The following is a 15804-nucleotide window of genomic DNA, read 5'->3' on the forward strand; positions in this document are numbered from 1 at the left end:
TGGTTTACCCCTCAGCCTGCATGAGGAATGTGTATAGGAACATCGACAGGGCGTTTCTTCACCTTGTCCTAGCACTTATCCAGTGTTCACTGTGACTAGGCCTAACCCACCTGATTGGTTCAACTGGTTTATCCGCTGGCTAGAGATTGGAAAAATCTAAACTGTTAATATTAATGTTGCCTTTTCTTTAAACAGACAGACACACACACACACACACTGTGGCAACCCGACCCGGGCCAATTAAGGACATGCAGCGCACCTGAGGAACAGGTGGAGAAGCAGGGCTTAAAGGTCCCATGACATGAAAATCTCACTTTGTGAGGTTTTCTAACATAAATATGAGTTCCCCTAGCCTGCCTATGGTCCCCCAGTGGCTAAAACTTGCGTTTGGTGTAAAAGTAGCACTAGCTGTTCTGCCTTTGAAAAAACGGAGGCTCAAGCGCGCTGATTTGGAATGTCTGTTCTCATGACGTCATCAGGAATCTCAGCTCCTCCCCTTACTCTGCCTGGCCCGCCCAGAGACGTTGGCCCGCCAATGAGACTCGACCGTGCGAGCGCCACATGTGTGTGTGTGAATACACACACTGTAACGCAAGTGTTTCTTGTCGGTTCTTTGATGTGTCTTGTATTTCCACAACGAGACTGTCGTGGGGGTTATCTGAGCCATGGTTGAGAAGGAATTGGGGGAAAGGAACTTTGGTTTGACTCGCTGAAGTAGCCTACATGAACTGCGACATGCCGCCGGTTGCCGCAAGGCACCATCGCCCGGCAGCGGGCAGCCAGCAGCAGGCAGCGCGCGGTTCAGTCGACTTCAGGTTGATGTGAAAGTGGAAGAACCAGAGACGTCGCAGAACCCGACAAAGTCGTTTGTGATTCATAATATCGTCTGGACTGGCGCACACAATCTGTTATATGATATAGATATCTATGTATCATATGATATTATTTAGATATAGAGCTCCAGGACTGTAACGCAAGTGGTGTACACTTCCTTGTTATTTGGATAACCGTTCTGCTGTTGGTGTGATGGCGCATAACACGTCAGACTCTCGTCTCTGGTATTTCTACAACGAGACTCGTATTGGGGGTTATCTCAGCCAAGGTTGAGAATGAATTGGGGGGAAGGAACTTTGGCTTTGACTCCCTCAAGAACATGAACCACGACAAGGAGGAGAAAGGGATCTTTGCCGGGCAGGGCTTATGCACCTCCGCCTCCGGCGGTGGTCCCTCAGCGGGGCTCAAGCGGGAGACATTCGCCGCCAACAATCCCTTTCTCCTCCATGTCGTGGTTCATGTTCTTGAGGGAGTCAAAGCCAAAGTTCCTTCCCCCCAATTCATTCTCAACCTTGGCTGAGATAACCCCCAGTACGAGTCTCGTTGTAGAAATACCAGAGACGAGAGTCCGACGTGTTATGCGCCATCACACCAACAGCAGAACGGTTATCCAAATAACAAGGAAGTGTACAACACTTGCGTTACAGTCCTGGAGCTCTATATCTAAATAATATCATATAATACATAGATATCTATATCATATAACATATTGTGTGCGCCTCCAGACGATATTATGAATCACAAACGACTTTGTCGGGTTCTGCGACGTCTCTGGTTCTTCCACTTTCACATCAACCTGAAGTCGACTGAACCGCGCGCTGCCTGCTGCCGGCTGCCCGCTGCCGGGCGATGGTGCCTCGCGGCAACCGGCGGCATGTCGCAGTTCATGTACTTCAGCGAGTCAAACCAAAGTTCCTTTCCCCCAATTCCTTCTCAACCATGGCTCAGATAACCCCCACGACAGTCTCGTTGTGGAAATACAAGACACGTCAAAGAACCGACAAGAAACACTTGCGTTACAGTGTGTGTATTCACATTGATGTGGACGTTGAAGAACCAGGAACGTCGGAGAACCCAACGCGGTCGTTTGAGATTCATAATATCGGCTCACACAGCTTTTGGCCGTGATAATATATATTATATGATATAGATATCTGTGTAGGCTATATGATAATATTTAGATATAGAGCTCCAGGACTCCCGTGTGTTCTAGAATATTTACAGAACACGGCTAAAGGCTGTGTGCGCCTCGCCATTGCGATACATCCACTGTAAACAGAGCGCACGGTACCGTTGCTGCAAGCTGCTCAGGGCCACACCCCCACCCTCCTCCTTGACACGCCCACCGAAACAGCGCATTTGGGGGAAGCTCAATGTGCGACTGGCTCGGAGTGGCTGTAACTCTACACCACGGCTGAATTTCGGGAACGTCTTTGAATACTGTGTTAGTTGCCCACTAATACCTATATTAAAGAATACATAAAATAGCATGTCATGGGACCTTTAAATAGCCTGCTTTTGCACTCATTCAGGGCTCTCCCAGCCCTGGAGCTCCTGTACGGAGAGACCGGTCCTCGTGGGTGAAGGGATTCCACCCACGGGGGATTAGACCGTCGATTCCTCCAAGGTTTTTTCGTTGTTGTATTATTTTCGGTATGAGACTTGTTTGATTTTGGATTAAACATGCCTTTTTGGCTTTTGCCCAGCAAAGTTGTGTCCTGTTTCAGGAGGTGGTGGTTCGCTCACCGTGCCAGGTTGCCACAACCCACACACACACACACACACACACACACACACACACGATTCCCCCTCCCCCCGGGGGTCTCATCCACATCCACAGTGTGTGAAATTATTTATGAGGGGGAGGGGTCTCCTGCTGTTCATATTCATGAGGGCAGGCAGGGCTGAAACTGACCCCTCCCACAGAGAAGTTGTTCTGCTTGGATCTTATTCAGGTCAGCTCATTAAGGCCCCGTCCACACGAAGCCAATTTCATGGCGAAACCGCAAAGGTCTTGTACGGTTCGGCCTTCCGTACGGTTCGGCCTTCCGTCCACACGAAGCCGACGAATCTGCTGACCGAAACCGTAAACTTCTGAAACCATCCTCGGAGGTGGTTTCAAATCTACCCAGTTTCGTTTTGGATTCGTCTGGATGCCTGAAACCGTAAACCATGACGTCCTCGCCCCACCCCTCGACCCTCTAGCCAATTACTGTTAAGCCCGCGGAGTCTCACCCTTTATGCGCATGCTCCCCTCTTCTTCTTATTTATTTTCCTTCTGGATTTCTGTAGCAGAAGCAGCGCCCCTTATGGGCCTGGAATGTGTACTACAGCGTTTCCACAGATCTACCCGGTTTTGCTTGACTCCGTCTTTACGGAGATACTCCGAAACCGGATAGATCTAAACAGTAACGGTTTCGCCTGTTTCGGCTTCGTGTGGACGGGGCCTTAATGGCGTGTTTCCAATGGTGGTTGCACTTCGGCCCAGCACGCTTCAGCCCAGCAGTGAAGTTGTGGTATAGCCCAGCTCAGTTACGGCTCGTGTTTCCACCGCCGACAGTACCCTTATGGTAGGGCGGGGTTTAAGCCGGATGGTGATAGCCGTTGCAGCTACTTAAGCATAGCACGTAAGCATGACCTCATAGCAGCCCCTCACAGTGTAGCCTGCAAATAAATCCAAGGAAAAAGAAGAACGCGAAACAAGAAGGACGTCTAACTTTTGCGCAACATTTTCTTCAATAAACGAAGCCTTCGCTGTTGTCTAGAAATACCTTGCGGATAATGTGTTTATTTGTTATTATCCCCCTGTCACACAAAAGTGATGATTCTGTTGACCTATCAACAGACGGCGTGTGTAGCTCAAAGTTGTTGGCACCCTTTCAGACGTTTCAGTACCCCAACGGAGGAGTACTGCGAGATGAGTACAGCTCAATACGGCTCAGTCCGGATCACACCCACTTTTGGCGGTGGAAACGCCAACTGTGCCGCACCTTGGCATACTGAACCAACCCGCAACCGCCCTTGGAAATGCGCCATAAGTTCTTGTTGAATGTTCTTGTTCTTTATGTGGAGGATTTCTTTCTTTGATGTGTGTCTGTGTGTATTAGAGCGCTGGTCATTCAAAAAACATAAGGGTACTGCCGGCGGTGGAAACGCGAGCCACACCTAACCGCACCTAATCAAAAAATCTAACTGCAGCGCTCAGTGGAAACGCGCCATTAGAGAACGTCACCTGGCAGAGTTGAACGGTAGCAGACTGGGGGAGACATACGACCTTAATCAGGTCTAATTGTATTGATTATGAATGACACCGACACAGCCCGTGATTTCATGGAGAGGAAGGTTAATGTGCAGTTCTGACGTGAGCGACTTACCCTTAACCCTGACTATAAAATGATCCTACCTCCAGGCTGGGATCATTCGCAGGGTGCAGATCTAGGAAGAGGGTTGGGGTTGGGGTTAACCCACCTTCCTCATGGCCTCCAGCTCCTGCTGTTTGGTGTCATTGGCAGCCGTCAGCTCCTTCATGCGGGCCTCCAGGTCCTCCTGCTCTGCCTGCAGCCGGCCCCGCTGCTCCCTGCGCCTCAGACGGGCCTCGCGGTGCGGGGCGGGCAGGCCCAGACGCAGCAGACTCACACACGTCTGGATGGCTGTGGACCAGAGACCACCAGGTCAGAGGGAAATGATGGAGAGATATGAGATCTAGAGGTATGGTGTGATAGAGATATGATGGAGAGATATGAGAGCTAGAGGTATGGTGTGATAGAGATATGATGTAGACATATGAGATCTAGAGGTATGGTGTGATAGAGATATGATGTAGAGATATGAGATCTAGAGGTATGGTGTGATAGAGATATGATGTAGAGATATGAGATCTAGAGGTATGGTGTGATAGAGATATGATGTAGAGATATGAGATCTAGAGGTATGGTGTGATAGAGATATGATGTAGAGATATGAGATCTAGAGGTATGGTGTGATAGAGATATGATGTAGAGATATGGTGTTATATAGAGATATGTAATATATAGAGATATGGTGTGACATAGAGATATGTTGTGATAGAGATATGATTTAGAGATATGGTGTTATATAGAGATATGTAATATATAGAGATATGGTGTGATATAGAGATATGTTGTGATAGAGATATGATGTAGAGATATGGTGTTATATAGAGATATGTAATATATAGAGATATGGAGTGATCTAGAGATATGTTGTGATAGAGATATGATGCAGAGATATGGTGTGATATATAGAGATATGGTGGAATATAGAGATATGGTGTGATATAGAGATATGGTGTGATATAGAGATTGGGGGCCCTATTTTAACGGTCTGAAACGCAAGGGAGAAGCCCAAAACTGAAGTAGCTTTGTGGGCTCTGGCGCTGTTGCTATTATCCCGGCGGATAAATTACTCTTGCGCCCGAAAATCTAAAATGGGCTGGTCTGAGTACCCGTAGGTGTGTTTTGGGCGTAACATGCAATAAACCAATGAGAGTGCCATCTCCCATCCCCTTTAAGAGCCATGAGCGCATTTGAACTTGACGAGTTGATATTTTGACAGCGTGTTTGCAGTCTCCGATGAGACAGTTGCATGACCACATGAATATCAAACTTCAAATGGCTCAGTTTATGGCCAAATAATATGGCCAAATAATCTGGCCTTATTCACACATGAAATAGCGTCTTCTTCTACAACTTCAGAAACACTGAGTCGTCATGTAAATTTCGGCAAAGACAACTTAACACATATATGATATGCGGTCCTGTGGCCACAACTGTGGGTCTATTTAATGATATGCGGCAATACATTAACAAACATTGTTTCTTACCAATATTGTATACATTATCGTTATCTGCTTGTGTTCATAATATGCATGTGTCCCCCCGTTAATGTACATTGCCATGGACTGTATTATTCGTTGGGTGTGTTTAAACATATGGCTGCACATGTACAACAAGCATCACCTGCATTCATTCATTCTTTTAAACACTCACTCGCAGTAAAACTATGTTTCCTCCCTATCAAATACTCGTCAATCCTAAAAGTTATGGGCTTGTACACGTTGTCTGGGTCAAGAAAATACATGTTTGCTGTACAGTGTTTTTAAATGCATTGATTTAAAAGTACAATTTATTGCCGCTGTATCAGCTGTTCTTTGTTTTCCTATTATTATTATTATTATTATTCTGTCATGGGAGTCTATGGCAGCCCATAGAACGCCTTGGTCAAAAGTTGTTAAATTTGGTACACTGGTTCAAGACAGTCCCATTAGCCCATCGAGCAAATCGGGCGAATTTGAGGTTGCTAGCTCATCAGCTCTAGCGCCACCAACAAGTCAAAGTTGGACATGCATTCATGTTTATAACTTTCGACCCATTCATCCAATATTGACAAACAAAGTGTCATTTGATTCCTTGTCCCAAGCCGAGTTCAACGCACCCTATGTCGTCGTTTTGCACCATGATGGATTTTCCGCCATCTTGGTTTATGTAAAAAACCTTGAAAATGCATCTCCTATCACAAATTTGGTCCATTCCTCTCGAAACTTGGCACACATGATCTTCAGGCCAGATTTTGACCGCAAAGACGCCAAACTGGAAGTGAGCCAATATCTCAGCAGCACTTTGACGCATCAAAACCAAACTGTTTTTAATGTAGCGCTGTTATTAATGTAGATGTGTTTGAACTCCTCTCTCTATTCACATGTAGCCCAGAAATCTAGACGCCCTAGCGTCAGCAAATTGAATTTGCAGCCAGGGAGGTCTAGCCTTCTGTCGTCGTTTTTTGCTGCTGGAAACAGAAAATGTGAAAGGCCAATCAGATCGTGAGGGGCGGAATCGAGCCGAATGACGACAGAGCTGCGACAGTTCCGTGTTAGAGGTAAACAATAATGGCTGCTGCTGCTGGCGAACAGCTTTCTTTTAACTCGGCTTTGGCCGCGACTCTTCAAGACTTGAAGTTATCCTTTTCTTTGAGAAATGAACAAAGAACTGCACTGAAGTCTTTCCTGGAAAAGAAAGATGTATTCAGAGTTTTGCCGACCGGATACGGTAAAAGTTTGATTTACCAACTAGCTCCGCTGGTGGGGAAACGTATGGGACTCTGCCACAGCCCTCTCAATCCACCATTCGCAACACTTCCCCATGGAAATTTCCGTCGCTCTGACTACGTCACCTTCTTCGTTGCTCTGATTGGTTGTAGCGCTATCCTATTGCGTGCAGAGGGAACTTGAAAGACAACCGCTTATCCCGCCCACACAGCCACCGTACGAGACCAGACCCAATATCTTTCCGATATGGGTCTGGCTTGCCAGGCTAATTCACATGAGTATATTTCAAACAAATTTTCAATGTCTGGTGATACTATCAGACTTCCCCTTAGAGCGAGTAAATGACTTCTCACGGAAACATCCGCGCCAGCTAATCATATTCGACCACAAAGCCGCCAAATAGGAAGTAAGCAGATTTCTCAGCAACCCTTTGACATATCATAACCATATATGACCGCCCCATATAGCTAATAAAATATATATTAAAATATTGCCAGAAATTGGCTGCCATGTTGAAAGTTGTCAAAATCAATAGTACATATCAACAGGCCACAGATTATGTCCAATCATCATGAAACTTGCCATATATGATCTTCAGACCAAGCTGAACAAAAGTGCCCAACAGCTTTTTCTAATTCAAAACTTTCTGGCCGTGACAGCCATCAGACTTGACAGCAAAGCCGCCAAACAGGAAGTAAGCCTGTTCTCAGCAACTCTTTAACATATCGTAGACAAACTTTGCCACATAGACTCATGACACCATTCTTGGGACACCCAAACAATTTGGTGACCTTTGACCTCAGGGGGACGTCAAACAACAATGACTTTATTTACCATTCCGCCCAATTACAATATAAAATGCAAATCTTACTGGATTAAGATAAGATAAGATAGACTTTATTGTCATTGTACAGTCACCTATACAACGAAATTGGGAGATCAGATGCTTCATGAACCACCTCAACATTGGATGCTTGTTAACATTGTGTTTCTGTTAGGGATATTGCTCCTAATACCCCTATGTATTTGTGTCATTTGCGCTGGGATAAACGATTAATCTAGCGATTATTTTTTCGATGCATCGATTAATCTAACAATTCATTTTCTCAGTCCGATTCGATTTTGATTCGATTCGATTATCGATTATCTCCCCATTAATTGACTAATAGCAATTTATACATGTTGATTTACATATCTGAATGAAAAAAACATGAATTCCTTAACATTGCAATACATGTTTATTGCCTTTAAATTCCAAAATAAAAGTGCAAAGTAATGCATTCTTATAATTCTACAGTGCTCGGTCATCTGCAGCTGCTCCCGGGTGGCGCCTCTTCAGGTGCTGGTGTATTAATGTGGTGCTAGAATGGAAAGCCATCTCCATTTTGCAAAGACGACATATCACAGAATCGTTTCCTTTTACATTAAAGAATTCCCATACTTTAGAGGAACGAGTGCGTGGCGCCTTGCACTTATGAATGTCTGAGGAGCCACTCGCGTTGCTACTACGCTCCGGCGCCGCCATCTTTGTTTTGGGGTTTTCAAATCGACGCGCATTTATCGCGTCGACGTAATTTTTGCGTCAACGTCATTGATTACGTCGACGAAACACAGAGACGTGTTCCAGCGCAAATGCTACATGAGGCTATCTGACAGATCGATAACACAGTTGCGTGACTGACCGACAAACACCTGGGCCCCGTTTCCCGAAAGCATCGTTAGCCTAAGTGGATCGCAGAGTGAGTTGTACGAGCATCGTACAGTTTTCACACCGTTTCCCGAAAGCATCGTTGGTAACGAACGTCTTGAAAACGCTCGTAGCTACCGAGTGCTCCAGGGTACTCGTAGGAAGCTAAGAGCATCGTCAGCCTACTATAGAGTGAACTCATCATTGCATGCGGGTGTCTTCATTCATAAAAAAATGAAAACATTCGGGAGTATGCAATAATACAAATTATTCTAAAGAGGTCAGAGACTCCGTGCACAGCCCCGCCTTCCCCAGTGAACCAAGAAATCCTGCGCCGTGACGAACGGGGGATTTGACCCCCTCGGTTTTACACAGGAAACTTGAGATAAGAAGGTGATATCGCCGGGCTTGCCAATAAGCTGCGACCGAACCGGCTCGGCAGTGTAGAAAGACCTATAGCCAGGGTTCGAGTTAGGTGGGAGGCAGTGGGAGCTGAGCTCCCATAAAGAGAGGTCTGGCTCCCATGAAAGCAGTAAACTCAAATATCTTTGGGGGTCTCGGAAAATACAGCCGCATAATATTGTAATTATACAAATAAAGCTATTTTCCCTTCCACATGCAGAGTAATATTGACGTTAAGTGGGATAATAGAACGCCGGTCATTATCGGGAAAATAAGCCCAGACAGGGCGAACCGGACACCGACTCGAAACGGAGGTGCTTCGATGATTTATTATTTATTTTCGATAATGAGCGGCTACTTGCCAAACGAAAAAATAACTTCGAAAGGTTTTTTTTACAATTTACTTGTTACCAACTTGCCATACGTAGTGTTGATCAGCAGAGAAATAGTTAGCCAAAGACGTTGACGTCGCTTAGCAACCGAAGAAGCTGGCGTTGTTGTGAAGGGCCCATGCAAGTGAACGGAGCGTTCCACGGCATTGAGAAGAGCCGTGTCATAATAGCCCATATTTACGTCCTATTTCCCCCCCCCCCCCCCCCCCCCCCCCCCCCCCCCGTCAAAATTCAGCACAAGGCCGGTACGGTCTCCCCCCACCGTCAACAACTTTAAGAGACCCCCACAGAGATGGAATCATAACTCGAACCCTGCCTATAGCCTACTTCATCCTGCCCAACAATATGGACAGGATCCAAGCTCTCCTAATCGGGTCAGCAATAGCCGCGTTTGAATGATAATGTATGAATGCAACGTTGCATTTTTAATGTCTACAAATATTCTATACTAGAGAGCCAATCAATGCAACCTTATGCGGAATCAGATAAAGTCGGCTCTCTTGCTGCGCAAAATATATGTTTAAAAAATCAGCACATTAAGATAAATGTAGTTGTCACACAAGCTATTTTGGATTTTTGTAATATGGAATTATTTCAGGGGGGGGAAATGCCGTGAATAAATGTATGCTCAGGATTAGGACTGATATATATGTCGGCCTAGGCTTAATCAATTGTGTTTTAATATCTTTAGCATTCATATTATTGCAATCTATTCTTTTCGTAGGCTACTCTGCGGTTGGCCTTGATGGGGAGATATTTTAACCCTTTTTAACCCCATTTTCCTGCGACATTCCTGCGTCTCCCCCTGCGTCATAGCCCGTTTCAGCACCATGTCAGTGGACAGGTACAATCCTACGATCGTCGTGAGTGCAGCGAATGCGTGTTCACGTTAAGAGGAGTTTCGGGAAACGCTCCAAAGAAATTATCTATGGTTCGAAAGATCCATCGGGAGAATGATCTTACGAGCGAAGATCCATCGTTATCGGGAAACGGGGCCCTGGTCTAAGTGCACTAGCGGATAGCGCAGTTGGTGTTGCTATTTGGATGTACCATGGCAGGTCGGAACTGCAACATAAGCTTACACACACGTTGGCTTTACACAACACAAACATGCGATTAACGATTTGCCTAATTGAATATTATATTATTATATATTATGTATGTATACTATGATGTTGATTGTGGAAAAAAGAATCCATAAGGGCTGCATGAATGACCACTGTAGGCTATATCCTAGCCTTCCAAAACAAAATCTCATTTGAAGGTAAATGATGACCTTGGTTAAATTATTTGGGAAGGAACAGCTGATACAGTGGTAATAAGTTTACTATTAAGACCATCGTACAGCAAAACACCATACAGCAAACACATATTTTCTTGACACATACATCGTGTACAAGCCCATAACTTTTAGGATTTGATCGTGAGAAAACATTGTTTTACCGCGAGTGAGTGTTAAAAAGAATGAATGAATTGTGTGTATGTGTCAAATAATTAATGAATGCGAGCGAGCGTGTGTGCGTCCATCTGTTTAAACACACGCAAACTAAACACGTAACGCATAATACTGTCCATGGCAATGTATATTAACGGGGGGACACATGCATATTAGGAGCACAAGACGATAACGATAATGCATTCAATACTGATAAGAAACAATGTTTATAATGTATTGTGTATATATCATTAAATAGAACCACAGTTAACGCCTATCATATTTGTGTTAAGTTTTCTTTGCCGAAATTTATTTGAGGACTCGTTGTGGAAGAAAACCTTATTCCATGTGTGAATTAGGCCATATTATTTGGCCATAAACTGAGCCATTTGAAGTTGACTGGGGACTGCAGACGCCCTGTCAAAATAGATTTTTAAAATAGTCTCGCTAAATAGAAATTTAAGATTTGCACCGGGCGGAAGAGTAATTTTTGCGCCGGTAAAATAGCGACATCGCCATAGAACCGCCCACAAAGCTACTTGCGCTTGACGCTTCTCACTTGCGTTTCAGACCGTTAAAATACGGCCCATGGTGTGATAGAGATATGATGCAGTGAGATTTGTTATGATAGTGAGACATGTTATGATAAAGTGAGATATCTTATGAATGAGTGAGATATGATAGAGTAAGATATTTTACGATAGACTGACATTTGTTATGATAGATATGATAGTGATGATAATGTCAAATCAAATCATTGTTTTTGATTGCCTCATACATTTGGTTTCCTGATTGTCCTGAATAAAGCTCTCTGGTGACATGACCTTTGACATGTCATTTCCTCATGACTTCATTCTGTGAAAGCATGAGGAAGTCATCTTTGATATCAGCATCATTCTTCTGTCTCAAGTCAAATGATCATCCTCCCTTAACAGGTCAAGTGACGCATCAGAGCAACACAAGGGGTAGTCATGCAAAGTAACGGGTCTTACTGGCAGAGAGCTAAGAGTATGCTCAAAGAAGAATACAAAGAGAATAATATAGAAGTGCTAAAGTAGTGATAGCAGTGCTAGTAAAGTATAGTAGATTGTCCAGATGTTGCCTGTGGCTCCATCTACATGGTGGTGAACATGAAGCAGTTCTTACCCTGAATCCACTCCTGCTTCCTCTTCTTGTCTGACGCGCTGATCTCATAGCTCTTCCCCGCACACTTGATGAACAGCAGACACTTCTTCCCCTCCTTGTCCGGTAATGGCTGGTTTAACACAGGAACAACGTGGTTTAACGTCCACGTGGGACATCTGGCTGCTCCCTCACACACACACATCAGAATCACAACTGGGTCCTCATGGGACCAGCAGTCTGGGTTCTCATGGGACCAGCAGTCTGGGTTCTCATGGGACCAGCAGTCTGGGTTCTCATGGGACCATCAGTCTGGGTTCTCATGGGACCAGCAGTCTGGGTTCTCATGGGACCAGCAGTCTGGGTTCTCATGGGACCATCAGCCTGGGTTCTCATGGGACCAGCAGTCTGGGTTCTCATGGGACCAGCAGTCTGGGTTCTCATGGGACCAGCAGTCTGGGTTCTCATGGGACCAGCAGTCTGCGTTCTCATGGGACCAGCAGTCTGGGTTCTCATGGGACCAGCAGTGCCGGTCTGGGTCATCATGAATACTTTGAGAGGTCGAACATGCCGGCCTCATTTCATTTCAATCCCGGCTAAACCAACCCATTTAAGAAATTATGAGATAAAATATTGTAAAACGGTGCACATGGACAACTAACATATACTAGTGCAACCATGACCCTATATGGACTATACATCTGTGCATTGTTCTCTTTGGGTCCTAACCCAGATGGAGAGCCAGGTATGTCTCAGGTGCTCTCAACTTTGATTATGACCTTAAATGGACAACACCTCCTTCCAATCTCTCTCTGTAAAAGCCTCCTCATCTTCTGAATGTACTTTGAAGACTTCTGGGCTGCAGCCTGTGCTCACACAAACACAGAACTATTCACCTTATGGGTTCTAAAAGGTAGTTATTGGGATGCCATGTTATCAAAAAAACACTTACCATACTTATATCTAACCACCCTGCTCCCTTAATGGTGACTCGTTAAGAAGACTCATCCAACAGACCCTTCCTTAACGAGTCAGGTCGTTAAGAAGACTCCTCCAGCGGACTCTTAACGAGTCAGCTCGTAAGAGGACTCCTCCAGCGGACCCTCCTTAACAAGTCAGCTCGTTAAGAAGACTCCTCCAGCGGACCCTTCTTAACGAGTCACCTCGTTAAGGAGACTCCTCCAGCTGACCCTTCCTTAACGAGTCAGCTCGTTAACGAGTCAGCTCGTTAAGAAGACTCCTCCAGTGGACCCTTCTTAACGAGCTAACTTTTTAAGAAGGGTCCGCTGGAGGAGTCTTCTTAACGAGTCAGTTCATTAAGAGGACTCCTCCAGCAGACCCTTCTTAACGAGTCAGTTCGTTAAGAGGACTCCTCCAGCCTCCACCATGAGCCAGAGACGGGCTGCCCACCTCCACACAGCAGTTCCCGTCCAGCTGGATGTCTCCCTTCTTCTCGGCCATGTCCTCCCCCATGTAGTAGGAGATTGAGGTGGGCTTCAGGACGAACCAGCGCTCTGTCCAGTTCTTCCTCTTGTGGCCCTTCTTCATGATGTAGCCCTGAGACACATCACTCTTTATTTAATGTTTGATTCTATATTCATCTTGTGTATTTCTTGCATCTTATTTTATTATTACTACCAAGCACAGCTGCTTCTTGTTCATGTTCATGGCATCTCTCTTCTTTACCAACACACTTTAACACATTCCTTATATGTGAAAACAATTCAGATTGAGATCGGTGGATTCAATGCTCAGGTGCATTCACACCCTGGCTGCACTGCGATGCCCTTGTTCCAGCTTACAGCTTACAGTTGTGTCTCCATGGTTAGCTTTGTGTTAGGGGTGTCTGCGGAGCGGGGACCTGTTTGAGGACGTCCAGGATGAGCTCATGGTACACCTCGTTGATGCCCATGGACAGCGTCTGGCGGTCCATGCCCTTGCTGAAGTGGCCCGAGGCCACCAAGGTGATGAGCTCCCAGGCGCTCAGGCTCCTCCCCTGGGTCTGCAGCTCCAGCTTGTAGTCCTCGAAGCGCTCCTCCACCCAGCTGCCCCCCATGGAGTCGGTCAGCTTACGCAGGAAGTACTCCATCTGCAGCGGGGGGGGGGGGGGGGGGGGGGGTGAGTGTGATGCGTCCTGTGCAGTAGTGTTGGAGTAGTAGTGCTTGTAGTTAGTGCATGCTGCATGCTGCTTGCTACTCTCTGCTTTCAGCTACTGCCACCGGATAGCCCTTTGTTATCAGGGGCAAAAAGAGGAGCCGAGTGCGTAAGTCTCCTTAGCCGGTACACAGCCTCTCCACTGCCAAGATCTGGTACACGCCTCCCCGTGGCACACATGGGCCCAATCCCAATGTCCGGACTCACGGATTTAGGTGCACGTTCTCGCGAAATTATCGAAAGGGAGTCAGAGTTTGAGTCCACACTTACCGAGCCCTTTCCGTGAGTCTGCATCAGTGCAGACTTCACCTAAGGCAATTACCTACAGTTCAAAGCGTTGCAACGTTTACCGTGGAGACCATAGGGAAATCCGGAAATTAGGAAGGTAAACAACAAGACTACGCTACTGTCAATGCGCGACCAGATGGGAATTTTAGCCTTTGTTTAGTGAGCCGGATCATTTGGATCAGCTCACCAACAAGAGCCTGCTCTTTTGGCTCCCAAACGGCTCTTCATATTGCTAATTATACCTTTTATAATTCTGCCAAATTTGCCCGTTCTGACTTATGATTAGTATGTGTAGGCCAATAATCACCTAATTCAATACATCCTTTATACTGAAGTATTCAAAAGTTTAAATAATCTTTTCTAATATCAATAAATTGCTGTAGCCGATTGTTTTCATTGCCAAAAAAAAACTAAAATCAAAATGAGAATGAAAAAAAGGAGAATTCCCAAACCGGCAGGTGTCAGCAGCACCTTTGTCATTAAACGTTGCCAAGGTAAGATGGGCTCTCGTAAAGTGCTGTCCCAATCCCATATATACCTATCTGAGCCCACGTGGCCTCATGCACTCACTCACTTAGCACCTGAGATCAATTAAGTCTGTGAGTCCTCAGTCCTTAGTCCTCAGGGCTCACTTTGGGATTGGGCCATGGTAACTGTTCCCTTGCGGCCCCAGGCTAAGTTGTACAGGATCTCGGAGCAGCAGTGGGCCCCAGAGACGTGGCATGCAGGCCCAACATTGAGTGGAAATGCCCTGTTGCCCGTCAACCGCTATCCCAGTTATGGGTAAATAGCCCCAGCTTGGGTAAATAGTAAAGACCCCAACGGCGGAGCAGGCAAGGAAGATAATTGGTGTGAGAACAACCCGAATGGCTGGGAAGGCGGAGGAAGGCAACCCCATAGCCACTAGGCCTGCAGCGGATTCGAATTGTATCCGAATCCGTTCGGTTCGTTTACCACAGTTCGGAGCATTCTGGAGATCCGCGGATTTCGGTTTCATGAAGGCATTGCCTTATGTAGCGTATTTTGCCTACTGTAGCCTACGTCCGATACAAAAGGGTGTTTAGGACACATATGCGCAAGCTTCTTGCTCCCCCCCCCCCCCCCCAAAAAAAGTCCTGTGGTGTTGTGGAATGGTGGTGGGTACAGGCCAAGGATGTGGCTGGGAGTATCTATCTAAACCATGCACACAGGTGGAAATGGAGTGATGGTCGTTAAGACTTCCATTGCAACTGAGCAAGGGGAAGGACCTAGAAAAGGTGGTCTAAAAATTGTCCGCTCCCCATACTCCGGACGGTAAGCCGCAACCGTCGGAGCATCCTCCATCGCGGTCGAGAAATAAAAGATAAAAATAAGCTAAGCATTGCTTCGTGGAACGTGCGCACACTGCAGGACCTGGCTGGAATTCCGACAACATTGACATAGCAGC

At 46.0% G+C, this 15804-nt stretch overlaps 1 protein-coding gene across 2 annotated transcripts in view; it reads right to left on the reverse strand.

The window, feature by feature from the left end:
• Positions 1-15804, reverse strand: part of swap70b (switching B cell complex subunit SWAP70b) — a 70413-nt gene that overhangs the window by 31933 nt on the left and 22676 nt on the right. Inside the window, exons 4-7 of one of the 2 annotated variants that reach the window (XM_030367174.1) lie at positions 13798-14025; positions 13347-13493; positions 11961-12069; positions 4303-4484 (exon numbers count right to left, since the gene is read on the reverse strand). In XM_030367174.1, coding sequence (XP_030223034.1) covers positions 4303-4484; positions 11961-12069; positions 13347-13493; positions 13798-14025 — 666 coding nt within the window. The remainder of the gene's footprint in view (positions 1-4302; positions 4485-11960; positions 12070-13346; positions 13494-13797; positions 14026-15804) is intronic. The other variant, XM_030367175.1, reaches the window with a different exon arrangement.

This window comes from Gadus morhua, chromosome 9 (genome assembly GCF_902167405.1).
Source record: "Gadus morhua chromosome 9, gadMor3.0, whole genome shotgun sequence".
NCBI lineage: Eukaryota > Metazoa > Chordata > Actinopteri > Gadiformes > Gadidae > Gadus > Gadus morhua.